The 17,755-nt window shown below is 41.2% G+C and overlaps 1 protein-coding gene across 3 annotated transcripts in view; it reads left to right on the top strand.

The window, feature by feature from the left end:
* Window positions 1-549: 549 nt before the first annotated feature.
* The window catches only part of TSPAN12 (tetraspanin 12), a 64,398-nt gene continuing 47,192 nt past the window's right edge, over window positions 550-17,755 (top strand). The window contains exons 1-4 of one of the 3 annotated variants that reach the window (XM_004418764.3): window positions 550-763; window positions 1,705-1,840; window positions 14,790-14,872; window positions 15,916-16,051. In XM_004418764.3, coding sequence (XP_004418821.1) covers window positions 1,775-1,840; window positions 14,790-14,872; window positions 15,916-16,051 — 285 coding nt within the window. In that variant the 5' untranslated portion in view covers window positions 550-763; window positions 1,705-1,774. Of the gene's footprint in view, window positions 764-1,352; window positions 1,505-1,524; window positions 1,544-1,704; window positions 1,841-14,789; window positions 14,873-15,915; window positions 16,052-17,755 lie in introns of those variants that run through there. The other 2 variants (XM_087430079.1, XM_087430072.1) reach the window with 2 other exon arrangements.

Here is a 17,755-nt window from a genome sequence, read left to right as displayed (position 1 = left end):
GTGATGACTTAAATGCTATTAGTGCATTATGGAAGTGGGTAGGAACTGTTTTTTTTAAACCAGGGAGGGCAACAAAGCAATAAGAAGGTTCATAGGGCACCATGTTAGTGACAAATCACAGGAGGTGGTTCCAGAAAGGTTTTGAAAACTAGTTTCTCATTGCAGGAATTGGGTTGGGCCACTCCTTCGCCCCCCTTCTCAAACACAAATATTTTCATATAATAAAAGCCTGTTTCCCCATGGTTATAACCCAGCCTCCCCTCCACCGACACCACCATTTTACAGGGGTTTACTGCGCGGACTTTTCCAAAGTCCCTACGCTTTATGTCTTTCTGGACCTTGTAGAGGTGAGGCGTCCCTCCGTGGGCTCAAGCCTGGCGAGGGGACAAGCAACACCCATTAGGATCCAACCCCGGCAGCCGGCGGCCCGAGCATGCGCTGAGAGTTTGTGCAGCTGGCCCTGGCTGCTGCCGCTGCCTCGTCCGGACTTGGCGAGGACTTGGGAGGGACAGCGGCGCTGGGAGGTGGCTTAGCAGAGACTTTCCAGCAACTGCTGCCCAGGGCTCTTTTTTTTTTTTTTTTTCTTTTTCCCAGGAGGCGGCGACGGCGGCGGCGGGGGGAGAGGAAGAGAAGGAAGCGTCTCCAGTTTGAGTCTATGCAGCCCTTCGGCTCTCCGGGAGGAGCGTCCCTGCCCCGATGAGCCCCCGCCGTGCGTCCCCGACTGTCCCCCGGCGGGATTGGGGCACGGAGCCCAGCGCCGACGGTGAGTGGCCGCGCGTCTCTCGTCTTTCCTGCCCGCTGTCCCGCCAGCCCGCCGGCGGCTGCCCTGGGCGCTGTGTGCTAAACTACTTAGAGGCTGGCTTTGGAGCTCCCCGCCGCCGGCGCTTCCCCCCGCGCCCTGCCGGGGGCGCGCGGCCGCGGTGGCGGGGCCGGTGACCGCGCTCGGCTTTGTGCTCCTCCGGCAGCTCGGAGCGCGAGGTCGCCGCAGCGGCGGGGGCCGGGGGAGGGGGACGTGAATGACTAACCCGGCGTCTGCACAGCTGCACCGGCCCTAATTCCCCTGCGCCCCGCCCCGCCCCCCCGCCCCAGGCTAATCCATCATTCCCGGGCCGAAACATCATTTCTCACGTTCTCCCAAAGAAACCCTAGTCGCCGGGCGGAATCCCAGCTCAGCGCTGCGCCCCCTCCAGTGCCCCGCGCTCAACTCGAGCTGCGGGATGGGGTGAGGGGTGCAGAGTTAGGGGGCCCAGGAACTGTCCTAATGAGAGCGACACTCGCACGCTCGGACTCGCCGGCGGCGCCTGTGACGTCCGAGGGGTAGTGTGGTTTCTAACCTTCAGGACAGTTCTGAGCAGAGCTGTCCCCAAGGAGAGGCATGGACTGAGGGAGGTTTTAAAGAGCGTCTCATCAGAATGCAGAGGACACCGCCGCGTGTCCCCTGAGAACCGGAATTTACTGTGTGCCTTCATTCATCCGGGGAGTCAGTCTTTTCTTTTGCCAGCAGGTGTTATCCGAAGCCGGTTTGGAACTTTTGAGAGTTTAGGTTACTGTTATAGCTTTAACCAATGATTTCGATGAAGCGATGTCTCGAATGAACTAGGCTTTGGATCAGACCCTGGATCCAGCTGAGGGCTGGCACAGGAGGGATGGGCTGGGGGTGGGGAGCGCGGTCGTAAATCCCCTGTTCTCCCCCGCCCCTTCTAGATCGCTGCTGCTTTGCCCGTGGGGGTAGGATGTGGTGAAAGGATGGGGCTTCTCCCTCCCGGGGCTCACAATGGCCAGAGAAGACTCTGTGAAGTGCCTGCGCTGCCTGCTCTACGCGCTCAATCTGCTCTTTTGGGTAAGTCAAACAGTTGCACTGCACCAACAGGTGGGGACGGCTGGACTCGGTTTCCGACAGCCACCGCATAATACGCCAAAGGGCATGGCTAAGCATTAATTAATTACATAGGATCACGTCCTCTATTTCTCAGAGAAGTAAATTTTGACCTTAAAATGCCTTTGATCTAGCTCAAGTTCCATTTGTAATTAGAAAAAAGAAATCCACCCCTGGATACTAGTGGCAGTAAAATTAGACTTGAAGTTACTCTAGGGATATAAATAAATGCACGTGCTTGTGCTTGTAGATAAGAAAATTATGACATACTACTTAGGGAACTGCTTGTTTTCAGGAATTTCAGATAACTGTGTGAGCCATAAATTGTTTCCTTACATCATCCTAGCCTATAAAATCTGATTGGGGCAAGCAGCCTCGCCATGTTTTTGTAGGAATTCATACCTAGATATCCTATCAGAAGACTGGGTACATTTTTCTAGGAGATTCCAAACAGTCTGAAAAGGTGGTTTCATGTAAGTATTTTTAAGTTGGCAAAGTTTTAAGGAATTTTGTTATGCTTTTGGAAAATCCCATAACCATTTAAGGAAATAAAATACATAAAATTTAACAAGCTCATGGAAATCTTTATGCCCTATGAGTTAGTGACTTTTTATGCTTTGCACCCAGGCATAAATTTTCATTAAGTGTTATTAATAATCACATTATTCTCATAAACTTATGAGGAAAATATAAAAATTAAAACTTTGAATTGCTTCAGGAAGCTGTCATGCTTAAGCAGACAATTTTTTTTCCAATTTTGTGTTCTATTAATAATTTATATTCAAAATGTTCTGTTAGAAAATTTAATACATAATTTATTTGGCTGACTGGCTGGCATTAACTAGCCTTTTTTATAGGCTGTTACATGTGGTCTCTGGAGGATCATACTTTGGTTGAATTACTCCTTATGGATGGCTCTATTTTAAGGTGACAAATTAAGGTTTGCTTCAGTGAGTAATCTGAAAGATATCTAAACTGGCAGCATTTTTTTCTCAACATCAAAATTAAAGTGTCGAGTAATTATAGTCACCACTTGGAAATGTAAAATCACTAGTTGATCTTATTGCAGTTTTTAATTCTAAAAATGTACATTTTTAAGTGGGTCATTAAATTACCCGCTTAGCTATAAAGTATTAAGATTTCAAACTTTGTTTCTTTAAAATGTATAATTAGCACTCCTATTTACTTAGTTTTTCACTTTTCTACTTTATGCATTTTAATTATAGAATCATCACATTTTTATAACTAAAAGGGGATTTAAAGATGACCTGGTTGAACTTCCGTACTTTGTGGATGAGAAGACTAAGTGTAGGTTAGTGACTTGCCAGACAGTAAAGAGCCCAATGATGACAGTGCCAGGAGCAGAACTCCGCTTCCTTGTCCCTAAATAGTGACTTTACATGGACGATTACTGAGTTCTGGACCTCGGAATTACTAGGATTTGTTGTTGCTGTCCAGCAAAGGATAATGCTTTGGAAAATTTCTTAATAATGTATATTATGAATTATTATAGGGGGGGAAATAACCCTAAATCATTTAACAAAAATCCTGCTCCTCTGAGTAATGAAATATGCTTAAAAACACCTGTTCCTCAAACTCTTCCAGGGCTCTTTGTGTCTCCAAAGAATGTAAAGTGTTATTTCTTTGTTGTTATCCTGTACTTCAGCATACTCACTTTCTGTGTGCGTGTTCTCATTTGTTTATTTAGTGAGATTGCTTCCCTCTTTCTCCAGCCCTCCTCTGCTCCCGCTAGCACATCCCCTCTAACAAAATAATCCATGCGAGGGGCTGGCCCAGTGGCGCAAGTGGTTAAGTGTGCGTGCTCCGCTGCGGCAGCCCAGGGTTCGCAGGTTCGGATCCCGGGCACGCACGGACGCACCGCTTGTTAAGCCATGCTGTGGCGGCGTCCCATATAAAGTAGAGGAAGATGGGCATGGATGTTAGCTCAGGGCCAGTCTTCCTCAAGGAAAAAGGGGAGGATTGGCATCAGATGTTAGCTCAGGGCTAGTCCTCCTCACAAAAAAAAAAAAAAAATCCATGTGAACCACCTAGTATGTGAACCCTCTGTATTTTTCTTTATTTCATACAAAGATATATTTACCCACACCTGTGCACATACACCCATTCATGTACATTCATAGGCACACTCAAAATATTTTTTGTTAAATTGTTTTTCTCATTGGGTTAGAGTCGCAGGAGTGGGATTGCTGCGTCAGAGGATATGTAACGACAACAGGAACAGAATAGCTAACATTTATGGAGTTCTTCTTATGTTTGCCAGGTGCATTTGGTGCCCCAGTTTCCTAGTCTGTAAAATAGGAGTGATAGTTCCTATTTTTTAGAGTTGCTGTGAGAATTAGAGTTAATGAATATAAAGCACTTGAACGGTGGCACTTAAGAAGTGCTATCTATGTAGCAGTAGCAGCAACAGTAGTACGTAGTAGTACTTGGAGCTGTTATTACTACTACTACCATAGTGATGCTCAAATAGATTACCAGGAGGTGGATTGCTGAGTCAAAGGAATCTTTGTAGTAGTAATAGTAGTAATTGTTATTGTTGTGATTGATATTGCTACTACCTCTACCACTGCTATGCTTCTTTGACCCAGCAATCTTGTCCTGGGACTCTGTCCCCTAGAAATAAAAGCACCAATACACCCCATCCTATGTACACAAATATTTGCTGCCATGTTGTTGGTTTTATGGCACTTTTTAATTTTTGCCAATCTGAAAGGTTTAAAGTATTATCTCACTGTTACTTTATTTTTTACTTCCTCCACCACCATTGGACATGAGCATCATTTTATATATTTTCAAATATATAATTTCTTTTCAGAATTCATGTTCATTAAATATTTCATATTTAGGGCCGGCCCCGTGGTTTAGCGGTTAAGTGCGCGCGCTCCGCTACTGGCAACCCGGGTTCGGATCCTGGGTGCACACCGACGCACTGCTTCTCCAGCCATGCTGAGGCCGCGTCCCACATACAGCAACTAGAAGGATGTGCAGCTATGACATACAACTATCTACTGGGGCATATTTACCATTCAGATTTGCCCTCTTCTTTGTCAATTTCATTTATCTGTTGCTATATAATATATAAACAAATTTTTATACGTTATTTTTAATAGAATTTTTTTCTAGAATTTTATATATTCTCTTATATTCTTCTGTTCTTTTAAAGCACCTACCTTTCTTGTCTTAGTTAAGGTTCCTTTTTCCATATGTGCTTTAACATTGTTTTACACAATTAAGAATATCTGTCAGGGGCCGACCCCGTGGCATAGCAAATAAAAGTTCCTGTGCTCTGCTTCGGTGACCCGGGATTTGCGGGTTTGAATCCCAGGCGCGGACCTGTGCACTGCTTACCAAGCCATGCTGTGGCGGGGTCCCATATAAAGTAGAGGAAGATGGGCACAGGTGTTAGCCCAGGACCGGTCTTCCTCAGCAAAAAGAGGAGGATTGGCATCGGATGTTAGCTCAGAGCTAATCTTCCTCACACACACAAATATATATATATATATCTGTCGGGATTTCTTTTGGAATTGCATGCAATGTACATGCTAACTTTGGGAAAATTGGCATTTTTCTTTCAATGTTGAAGCAACGTTTGCAGATCTTATATTTCCTTGCTGAGTCAGAAGCAGTTTTCAGCCTTGTGCTGTGCACATGCCTGGGCATCCTTACGCTGCCGTCTCAAATTCTCCTAAAAGCTCTTGAAAATAGTGGAGTTTTTTTAGGTAAAGAGAAGTTACTCAGAGAAGTTCAGTAACTTGCTGGTAAGTAGCAGAACAGGGCTTCAAAGTCCATTTTTTTTTTCCCCAAGTCTGGTAGAAGTTGTACTACTGGAAAGGGTGGTGAATTTATTTGTGGAGAAGTAAACATCCTCAGTAGGAAGGCATGAGCTGTCCACCTGCTCATTCCAGGTCCTCTAGAGCAGTGCTTCACGAGCCTCCACGTGTCCAGGAATCACCTGGGCGTCTTGTGCAAGTGCAGCCTCTGATTCAATATGTCTAGAGTTGGGCCTGAGAGTCTGCATTTCTGAAAAGTTCTTCTGTGATGCTGATGCTGCTGGTCTGAGTGCTGCACCGTGAGGAGCAAGGCTTTAGTCCTTCCTTTTTGTTCTCACTGGAATTAGGAGCAGAACAAACCAGTGTGGCATATGAACCTCACTTCTTAAACCAGACTTCACATCCTGAGTGTGGAGAGAGAGATTGTTCTTGTCTCTGGTTTTGCAAGATTGGGAACCTGCCCTTGTTACCTGTGAGATCAAGAGCTGTAGCCTTTGACTCTTCACTCGGCATTTTAAATGGACTTTTTCCTGTCTATTTCTACTATACCGGTACCTTCTCCCCTTCTCTACCCCACAAGGATTTTAGGGAAAAGAAAAAGAAATCTTAATTGGGAAAACATGGAGGGCTTATGCAATTTTGTTTTGCTGTTCTGGGAGTTACAAATCAAACTGAGTGATTTTTTTTTTAATTGGAAAATTACACCTTGAGTATTTTTTTTTAAATATGAGGTGTAGACGTGTAAGAGGAAGCAATCCACAGCACATTCAAGATCACAAATGCACTGCATTCTCTTCATTGCTATGGATCCGATCACCTTGATTTGCCGTCTGAGTGGTTCTTCCATGTTCTGAAGAAGCATGATCCCAGTGCAGCTGTACTGGGGTTGGTGGGCATACATTGGGCCTTCTAGGTTTGCCATGAGTGTCATGGGTTTGTAATGGGACACCGTGCATGTGAGTAAACTGCCCCAAGAACTCTTTTGAGACCATGATTCACGTTCTGGCTATGATGGAGCAAGGAAATGGGTTATTTTTACGTCAAATTTATCACACTTTTACTATTTAAATGGCATATTATTTAAATAAATGAAAGCTTCCCTCCATTCCAAAGACAGCTTCTGTAGTTTTATGATATGAGTGTTTGCCTTTCTTAGCTGGTAATTTTCTGCTATTGGAAGTGTGGATAAATACTGTTCTTTTTGGAAATTCCTGAAATTGGTGAACACTTAACATTCATCAAATATGTTTGCTTATTATTTTCTAAAAGTATAATATCTCATGTGTAGTTTTAAACACCCATTTATCACCAGTAGATAAGAGCCATTGTTTTTTACTTACCTTTACTAAAGATCAGCAATAGAGGGAAACTATGGCTGATTAAATATGAAAAGAAGCTTATAAAAGAAAGCCTTAAAAATGGACAGGAAGTCTACTTTTGGGATACATGCAAGGTAGATGAAAAAAACAGAAGGCTCAATGTTCTGTTTCTTTTTCTCTGGCCATCTGTAGTGAACTTTAGGTGTTTGACCCAGCAGACCCTGAAGGGGTTCTTGGCAAATAGACATTTGCATTCACATGGCATTTGTATAGTCATGTTAAAATACTACTTTTTAAATTGATGCCCCCAACTTTATACTATGAAAGACATTCTAGTTTTCTTTTACTCTTCCTATAGAATCATGGAGAGCTCTCCAACAAATGTCAGTGCTTTTTAAAAATACACTTTAATCTCAGGGGCAAAGCTGATACACTTTTTTTATACAGTGTGGCTCAGCTGAGCAAAGACGGGCCACTGCATGCTTTGTAAGGAATGCTTTTGGAGGCGAAAGACATGGACGGTTCTTTGGAGCACATCCCTGCTGCTGACTGGAGCAGTAGACCCCTCACTCATCTGTCCCCACTCAGAACAGTCACAAGCTGGGGCGCTGGGGATGTGGCGATGAAGTTTACTGCCGGACTGCCCAGAAACTGCAGCGTAGAATGAAGCATTTTGCCCTCCTTTTACCTGCAGTGCCTGTAGGGTGACCAGATAATTTGTCATGGAAATCAGGACCCTTTTGAGAGTGAAATGAAGGGGATGTCTTCACTAATAATTATGTCAGGTCAACACAGGCTTAAAGCGGACTCTCCTGGTCAGAGTGGGATGTATGGTCTCCCTGTCTACAGGGCAGCATGATGATCTATAAAAACTATTAATTAAAACAGCTCCAGGATGCTATTGATTTATTCAGCTCTAATTAATAGATGTTCATGCGTAAATGATGCCCACGAGTAATCTCCGGAACTCATTTCAGCCATCATTTCCGTTGCCTGTTCTTTCACAGTGTTTGCGAAGAGTGTTATCTGTCTGCTCTCTTTTCTGCTGCTCGTCCCCTGGTAGAAGGGAAGCTGGTAACGCATGAACTGACCAAAAGGCTGAGGGGAGCGGTCGTGGGAACATGAAACAGACGTATTACTGGGAAGTACTAACACTGGGCTGCCAGCCTTCAAATAATCAAGAATTGATTTACCTTTATATTTCAATAAATAACAATTTGAAGCCTTTTTTTCCCCCAAAAAAGGGAATTTTAAAAGTGTCTAGTCCAATTTCTGCATTTTCAAGATGAGCAAACCAAGGTTCTGAAAGTTTGAATTATTTGTCCGAGTTCTCTGTAGAGACAGAACTGTAACTAAGATCCCGATCTCTCTTCTGCATTCTGCTCTTTGCTAACAGATTTGACATAAAAAGGAAAGTTCAGGTACGTAGTTTTAGACATCTGTCAGCCTTGAACAGAAATGATTGTGTCACTGTCACCTTCTGTGAGACTATGTATTATGTATGGCAGAGAGCTGAAGGATTTAAAAGTCTGTTTTTCGACTGTAACTTTACTATTTGATGGAAACTATAGGTATACATTTCATAATAAATTTAGGGAATGTGCGTACACATAAAATTCTGATTCAGAAAACAACTTGATTCAATACTTATTTTTACGTAATTAGATACAAGCAAAATCAGAATGTATCTCCAATACAATGAATTTCATATTTATAAATATTTGTTGAGATCCAGCATTTTCTAAGTGTTTTGTAGGACAGAATCTGGCAAATGTCCTGCTAAGTTATATATTAAATATATTTCTATAAAGTAATACTTGTGTTATTTTCTAAATATTTCCTTGAGCTACAAATAATATTTTGCAAATTGGAGGAAATCTAAGGAGCTTGAAGCCTAGTTACATGTGATAACTACAATGTTCCTAAGAATTTAATCATCATGAGTGACAGTTGATGAATTATTTTATTTTAATTTGGAAAATTAGCAGAAAATACCATTGTTAGTAAGGAGTCCTGAATTGGCTTGCATAATTTGTCCTTCTAGATTTAATAGCATCAGGATAAGTTATTGTGGTAACCTAGTCTCATTTTAGCTTAATTTCTTGCTGTAGCTTGCACTGTGTCATTTCTGTTATTATTTTCTTAATCCCACTGAGTAAAATCGCTCTTTGAGAATCAAACTGTTCTCACACATTTAATGCGGCCAGAATTAATGTCATAATAAAAAAGCTGTTTATTCTCAGAGTTGCTTGTTTACTGTAAGATAAAGCTTTGTGCTGATATTACTTAGTTTGACTAGTGTTCTGTGCACAGCTGTGATGCTTGGGTAACTCCTGTGAAAAAAACAGTAGGGCCAAGTAGGGCAAAATTTGTAGTTTAAAGGACTTTTGAGAACACTTAAGCCAGCTTCTGACCTGATATATAAATCTTTGATCTTGTAATTCAGCAAGCATCTCTCTACTGAAAAACTTCCAGTATAGAAAACTTAGTTAAACCTGTCTCCTAATTTTTGGTAAATATCTCTAATAGTTAGCTTTTATAGCAAGTTGAAATCATCTCCCTTTAATTTAATTGTTTTCTCGTTCATTCATCTGATATATATTAGGCCTCACTACTGGGCCTGGTACTCTGCTATGTGATGGGGCTCTGAGCAGTGGTCTGTGCCCTCTAGTGGAGTGAGATGGGTGGGTAAAAATAGGAAACAATAGATAGCTGCTCTGTGAGGTCTCTACAAGGGCATTGCTGTGAATGAGCAGGGAGTTGGGAGAAAATCTTTAACTTCCAGCTGATATTTGAGCTGGTCTTTAAGGATAAGTCGATGTATTCATGACGATAGAAAGGCTGGGGCAGGATAGCCTTCGGGGCAGAGGGATCTGCATGGGCAAAGACAGAAAGACTTTGGGAGATCTCATGGTGCATTTTGGAGAAGTGCAAGCAGATTTTTTGTCATCTGAGTCTAGAATTGTGTGGGAAGGAGCTGGCAGGAAACAGGTTGAAGAGACTGGTTAAAGGGTCACTGAAGAGGGCCTCGTGTGCCCTGCTGAAGAGTTTAAACTGTTCTCTAGGAGAGAGTTGGGGGAAATGGAAGTGAGAGTTGGGGAGAAGCCGTAAGGGGCAGTTATTAGAGCTTTGTAAGCAGAAGAACTTGATCTCTGTTTTATAAAGCTAACTGAAGGGCAAATTTGAGGTGGAGTCTGTGAGCTGGAGAGTGCTATGATAAGGTGATTGTGATTATCTGGCAAGAGCCTGAGGGCCTGAACCAGTCAGAAGTGCCAGGAAAGGGGGAGGAATTCACCAGACGTGTTGCAGGAACAATCTGTAGGACTTGAAAGTAATTAGTTGTAGGACTGAGGAAGAGGGAGAGGCTCAGGCTGCCTGCCAAGTTGCCAGTTTATGTGATTGAAGCCTTGATTATACCATTTACCGAGATAGAAAAAAATAGTGCGAGGGATATGTGGGCTTCCAGAGGAGTGGAGATGAGTTCAGTTTTAGAGACGCTGAAATTGACAATGGCCGTGAAAGTCCAGTAGGTAGCCACATCACAGAGCTTCTTCTCTCGCCCATTTATTAGACCTTCAATATCTGAAGACTCCATTTCTGAACTGATTTAGGAGTTGTCTAGTCTGTTGAACTGATTGAGAAAGATTAAGAGAAAGTCCTGGGGGCAGAAGTGACTAGAGATAATATAGGTAATATAGATAAGAATCTTACTATGTATTTTTGTCATGTAAATCCTCTATGAAGTAGGACTTATTATTATAACATTTTAGATGTGAAGCAACTGTGGCTTAGGAAAGATTAAATGACGTGCCCCAAGTCATAGGGCTAAAAACGAGCAGAGCTGGAATTCAAAACAAGGCTTCTTAACCCGGTGGCTTCTCATTGTCATCATGGTCAAGACTATAAGCCTTAAAATAACCTCTAAGACTCTGTGGGATCTGGCCCCTGCCTGGCTTTCCATTCTCACCACCAGCCAATTTCCCTTCCTTGAACCTATCATGCTGCCTTCCACCCTGGGACCTTTGCTGTTCTTTCTGACTGGAATGTTCTTTTCAACTTCCCTCTCCCTAATTAATTTGATAATTATCCTTCAGATCTCAGCATTCTTAGAGAAGTCCCTTTGACCCCATGGAATAGGTCAGGTACCCAAAAGGAGTTCTTATAACAATTTGTATTATTCCTTTCCAGTACTTATTACAATTTGCAGTTATACATTTGTACCTCTGATGAGTTGATTAATGTGTGTCCCCTTAGTTAATTTCACCATAGAATAGAGATGGTGTCTGTTATTGCCCGTCAGTGTATCTCCAGCACATAGTATAGTATCTGGCAAAGAGCAGCTGATCAATACATATATTTTGAGTGAAAGAATGACTTCAAAACCTATGCTCTTAACTGTCCTACCATACTAGAAATGTCTTGGAATATGTCATTTAAAAGAAACACACATTTTTTTTCTAATAAATGGAAGAACTATGTATAATGACAACCACTGATAATATATTATACTAAATGAAGAATCTGATAATTTATTGACACCTCTCTCAGAGCTATGATATTGAAAATTGGCTAAACAGCCTGTAAGAAATTAGAGGATGGAGAAACCAAGATCAGTTATTACTTTGAAGAGTGATGAAGAGAGGAGAGAATTATTTATAACTGCAAAATAATTTGAGATAATTAAATAAAATAGCACATTAATGAACTTTCCTATCCCCCATGAAACTTACAAGGTATTTAAAGACTCACATATAGCCAAATAGAGAACACATAGCCTCAGATTTAATCAAGTAGTCCATGGTCCTCTGCTAGCCCTGTGTGTTTTAATAGCTTCTATTGTTATTTAGATATCATTATTTAGGTCAACAGAACAGGAAACAACTGCCATTGAAAAGATAGTTTATTATACTCACAGATCTCAGGAGAGGGAGTATGAGTTTCATCATGGAGGAGGGGTTGTGGGGGGCAAGAGAGGGAAGCACTGCGGTCCATCACAAGGCAGAGAGAGAGGTGGGGACTGGGCAAGTGTTTTCATTGTGGTTTCCGCCAGAAGGAATGGGCAAGGCAGGGTAAGTTGGTTTAGGATTGGCTAGTTTGAATAATTTCAGCAGGCTCTGGAGTATAGGGGCTGTCCCTAGTTGTGTGGCAACTGAACCTCGGGGTGATTAGGGCAGGTATAGAGTGGCCCGGAGTGAGAGAGCTCCATACAGAAGTTGGTTGAGGGTATGGGCTTCGGATTGGTTGGTTTGTATATGAAAATGAAAAGTGTGTCCTGTCCAGGGAGAAGGACTCCTCTCCAGGGTGGGTGGAAGGCAGACAACCAGGAAGGCAGGAGGCCAAGACAAGGTGACTCAAGCATATTATTGGTTTCTCTAGACCAAGGTTTTTCCAGCATGTGCATGTAGAACAGATGTTAAAGCCTCAAGTTTACAGAAGCTAGAAGCATGGTTAATACACTGTGGCTGACCCACTGGGTAACTTTTATTAGATTTACAGTCTGTTCTTCATTCCCAACAGAAATGAGGATAATAACTGACCTAATTCTCCTCTGTACTGTGGTTCCAGGGTTCTTAACCTGACTTAGGCCGTTGACTCCTGAATCCCCATTTGCCACGGAATATAGTTCAGATGTTCAGACCAAGCCTGACCGCTACAGACCACCTCGCCCTGCCTCCTTTTTTTAAAGGAACCCTGAATGCTACGCAGGCTAGACTCCTCACCGTCTGTGGAACTTACCATTCTTCTTTCTAAACTTGGAAGGCAGTTAGTGACTGAACCTAGCTCTCCAAAGCCCGAAGGCCTGGATTTAAATCTGCCAGTTAGGATCTGTGAGACCTTGAACAGGGTATTTCACTTTCCTGTGCTTCATAGTACTTTTTACACTTTATACTTGTCTGATTTATATATTTATTCCCTGTGTCCCTCAATAAGCTCTACAAAGGCTGGGATCTTGCTTCTCTTATTCATTGTCAAGTCTCTGAATCTTGCACAGACAATACAAGGCAGACAGTAGGCGTTGAGTAAATATTTGCAACCTAATGATGGACAAGTGAATTCACTAGGTGATTTTCCAAGCAAGTAGCCATGCTTCATGTTACATGAGGTCATAGAGCTCTACATGTGCGGCTTACTTTGGAGCCTTTATCCAGAAAGCATGTTTCATAACCACTGCTTGAGTCAGTACAGACTCATTCCTGTACATGCATTATATCAGCATTTACAGCTAAATCTGTAACACATAATGAGAATTGATGTTCACTAAGATGCCAGAAATTGTTAAAAATCAAGTTAAGTTGAATTTCACTATGTTGTGTTAAAAAGATAAGTATAAGTCACGTTTTAGAAGGATTTCCATCAAAATAGGAAAAACCTTCAGAACTTAGGTTAACCTTCAGCTTTTAGAAAAGCTTCCTAGCAAGACTCTTTTTGAACATGTTCTAGATAGTTTCTTTCTTTCTTTCTTTTTTTTTTTTTTTTTGCTGAGGAGGATTCGCCCTGAGCTAACATCTGTGCCAGTCTTCCTCTATTTTGTATGTGGGTCGCTGCCACAGCACGGCTGCCAGTGAGAGGTGATCAGCTCTCTTTTGCTGATTGCACCCTCCTGGTGGCATTTAAAAAGTTTAAATCTGTTTTCTGTATTTCCTATAACCTGATAGTTAGAGCTGGAGGCTTGATTAGATTCAGGTTTGACTTTGAAAATACTTTAAGGGTATCTCTGTGTACTTTCAATTGCATCACGTTGGGAGACACATTATATCTGATTTTTCTCTTTTTATGATACTAAAATTAATCAGTGGGTTCTGGTATTTTACGTCAGCCTGGTCTCTCCATTCTGAAAGTCCCCATCATCCTTTCACATAATGCAGTGGTTCTCAACCCCAACCACACATTAGAAAATCTGTGGAGCCTTTACACATTTCTGATGCCCAGGTCCCACTCCCAAGAATTGGTCCAGGGTGTACCTGGGCTCAGTAATTTTTGAGTCCTAGGTGATTCTGGTGTACAGATAGGACGGAGAACCACTGACCTGATAATTTTGGCAGCCACTGAGGGTCTTTGCCTAGAGGTCCATTATTTCAGAAAAGGTTCTTAAATAGTGATATTCTATCATGCTGTCTGCACACATTAGCAGAAATTCTTCTGTAAAAACTTTCATGAAGTCTTTGGTTCTCTCTTTAGTTTGTATAGGAAAGGTAGAATGAATACTGGATTCTTATCAGTTTTCTGAATAACGAGTTGACTATCCAACATCCTACAAAGGTGACCAGTGAGTTTTGTTTATGTATTATTATGAGTTCATAGATTTTAGCATATTTGATATGTTTCAAACCATTGCAATCCTTATTATTGCTACTGTTATTTTGATGTTCAAATTGTTTGAATTTTAGCCAGTGGAATACTTTTCAAGTTAGCTCCTCTGACTTTTTTTGACATCAGTACTATTAGATTGCTTCCTTGCTTTTAAGTATGACAGCATGTTTTAGGCTCATCTTGTAGGTTTGATAATTTAGTTGCTCTGTGGCCTCCTCATCTTGTGCAATTCCTGTCCTGAACCTGGAATCAGCCATTTAATAGTTTAGCTATCTGTGTTCTATTTGGTGACGTTTTATTTAGTGGCTATGACATGATTACAAAACAGAATGGCAGATATTCATAGTACCAGTAAACTTCAACGGGTGGGAAATGGTACTTGGGAAAAAGCATAATGATTATATAATGAAAATCATTAATTTTTTTATTATTAATCCTGCAGAGAATGTTGCATAAATTCTTGGTAACCAATTGGTATTTTTTTCTCCCCAGTTAATGTCCATCAGTGTGTTGGCAGTTTCTGCTTGGATGAGGGACTACCTAAATAATGTTCTGACTTTAACTGCAGAAACAAGGTAGGCATTACAATCAATGACTGATTTTTCATCAAGTTTTCTCAGACACTGGTTTCTAAGTAACTTTGCCCTCAGTGGGTTAGATGGGAGTGCTGTTCCATGATCATTTGGAAAGTTTTTCCTGCCCACGGCAGCCTCTGTTGCAGACACTTGCATTTTCTAGCGTTATCATTAAGGTATGCCACTGGTCCTAGAGAACATTTCTGGGTGTAGTAATACTAGTCGCCTGTCCTCCCGACAGTGTGTCAGCCATGTCATATTTGTGTATAAAGGACAACAGAGCCACTTTTCTCTAAGAAAATCACTGCCAGCCTTCTTACAGGTTGATCCACTAACATTGCAAGGGGCAAATTACTTAACTTCTCTCAGCCTCGATTTCTTCATCCCTAAATAGGGATTGTAATATATACCACTGTGAAATGTCGTAAGGATGAACTGAGATACATTTTTGTAAAGTCCTTAACACATTGGAGCTTAGCAATGGTAATTTTTGGTATCATTCTTCTTCTTCTTACTATTATAGTTCTAGTTAATGATTTTTTTCAGTTTTCTAGCAAAAATATCTCTCTCCCATCCTCTTTCTTTTGATATAGACCAATTTCCCATTACATGGCAGTCTTTTACATTTTAGGGAAGGATCAGTTGTCCGGGAGAAAGAAAGTTCTGTACGTGCAGTCCTAGATCACAGAAAAAGAGGGAGATTCTTCTCAGCTGGGGAATAGCAAAGGGTCCTGTGTGGTTTCCTCAGGCTAAGCCTTCAGAGCTAATAGTAGATTGACTTCTTATTGAGAACCCCTCTCTTATAATGTGTTTTAAATGGGTTGATGTAGGAATGCTACCACTTGTATAAAAAACTAAACAAAATAAAACAAGCAAGCAAATTGGTGATAGCACAGTGATTTTGAAAATAGCAATATAGTCATCAGCTTTGAGGCATGATGATTTAAAGGATTGTTACACAAATCACACTTGTGTCTTACTATGTCTTGGGTACATTTTGATTATATTTTATTTATAATATGACATTATTGTTTTTCTTTCAGGGTAGAGGAGGCTGTCATCTTGACTTACTTTCCTGTGGTTCATCCGGTCATGATCGCTGTTTGCTGTTTCCTTATCATTGTGGGGATGTTAGGATACTGCGGAACAGTGAAAAGAAATCTGTTGCTTCTTGCATGGGTACAGTGTTTATATCTTCTCTTTATTATGGTTAAAACGACCAACCAGTAATGTATTATTTTTTCATCAGTGCACAAGATTACGTGCTTAGGGAACTGTGAAAGCAGTACTCTAATCTGTGGTAATTGTTCAACATCCTGTGAGAAGGGAAGCGTTCTTTCCATGAGAGATGATTTCAATACAAGTATTTGCTGTACTCAAACTATGAGGTGGGGAAATATGTACACTATTTAATTATTTCACTTAGGCTATGTGTTGACATTTTCATTTCAAAGTAGGAGTTCTGGTGTCATGGACTTTATTACTACTCAAACAGGACCCTCAGGACAGGAACTAAGTCATAATAGAACTCTCTTTCTCTCTCTTCTTTTTTTAAACAAACCCACCATGTGGAAATTCAGTTGGTGAGGTAACAGACACACAATACAATCCTGGCAGTACCTTTACATAGGTTAGTGGATATAAGTAAGTCTCAGTTTCTGTAACTTAGTGTTTTTTTTTTTAAATTCTGAAACAGTTGTAGATTACTTCTTAAATTCCCTTCAGCACTCAAATTCTATGATTACAAAATGTATGATTAGACTTTTAATTAAAAAATTAGCAAGCTCACTTTTAACCTTAAAAATTTGAGTCAATTAAAAATACAGCTTATGTATAGATTTTTTTGGAGCACACTGAGTGTACAAAATGTTGCATGTTAGTGACACCAGCTAGTGAGGCTGCTAACATGTAATTGCAGACATATCAGATTCCTAAAAAATTAATTCATTGAGTATATTCCTTTCTTTGCAGTGGTTCTCAATGCTAGCTGTGCATTAATTTCTTGTAGGGAACTCAAAAAAAATTTTTAACGGTGTGCTGATATGCTGGATATCTGCGCACAAGAAAGCCCTGGTTTGTAGCATTTGAAGATTTCTGTGAGGTAAATACTCCCAGCACGGTCGATTTCAGGCTACCAACGTGGTATCACTGGATGCAGAGTTGGGGAGAGATGAACACTGATTGGCTCTCAGGAGCTGGCTTCTGCACACCAGTGCTTGACTGGCTCCCATCCCAAGCCAATTAAAACAGAATCTTAGGGCGAAGCTGAACTAAAGCTTTGAATTTCACAGGAACAACCTGTGTTAATGTATTACTTGGCTTCTTGGAAGATAACTTGTTAGGTCCATGATTGGAAAACAGAAAATAAACCACACTCAGAGAAGGGGAACATGCACGTTGTCTTCTCTCCACTTTGGTATACAGTGAGAAGGAGAATGGTGGAAGGAATTGGATGCTTATTTTGCAATTTAAGATATTTGGACAATAATTTAAACATAAACTGAAGAATTTACTTTATATGAAACCTATAGTTTAAAGAATGGATAAGGTATTTTAAACTTAAAGAAATCTCAGAATCCTTTTCTAAAACCACAGTCTTACAGTGATGTCCCATTTACACAACCAATTTAAGTATGACTGCCGTTCTTCCCCATCCCCCCAACTTGTATGACTCTGGATGATCCCTGGACTGTGGGATGGGGCGGTGTGGAATAGCATATTTCATGGAACCTCAAAGACTTTTAGGAACCCATTTTGCAAACCATTTATGCATTCCATTAGGCTCTTTGAATGCTAGTAAAGCAAGTTGACACAGAACAAAGTAATTTGGTCTCTAGAGGCGGGATGAATCATAGAGACTTGTACATGAGATGCTAGTTTGTG

Source organism: Ceratotherium simum, chromosome 1, assembly GCF_057802395.1.
Source record: "Ceratotherium simum simum isolate JZ-2026a chromosome 1, ASM5780239v1, whole genome shotgun sequence".
In the NCBI taxonomy this organism is placed as follows: Eukaryota; Metazoa; Chordata; class Mammalia; order Perissodactyla; family Rhinocerotidae; genus Ceratotherium; species Ceratotherium simum.
The sequence above is the reverse complement of the archived record's forward strand: the minus strand, read 5'-3'. Positions and strand labels throughout refer to the sequence as shown.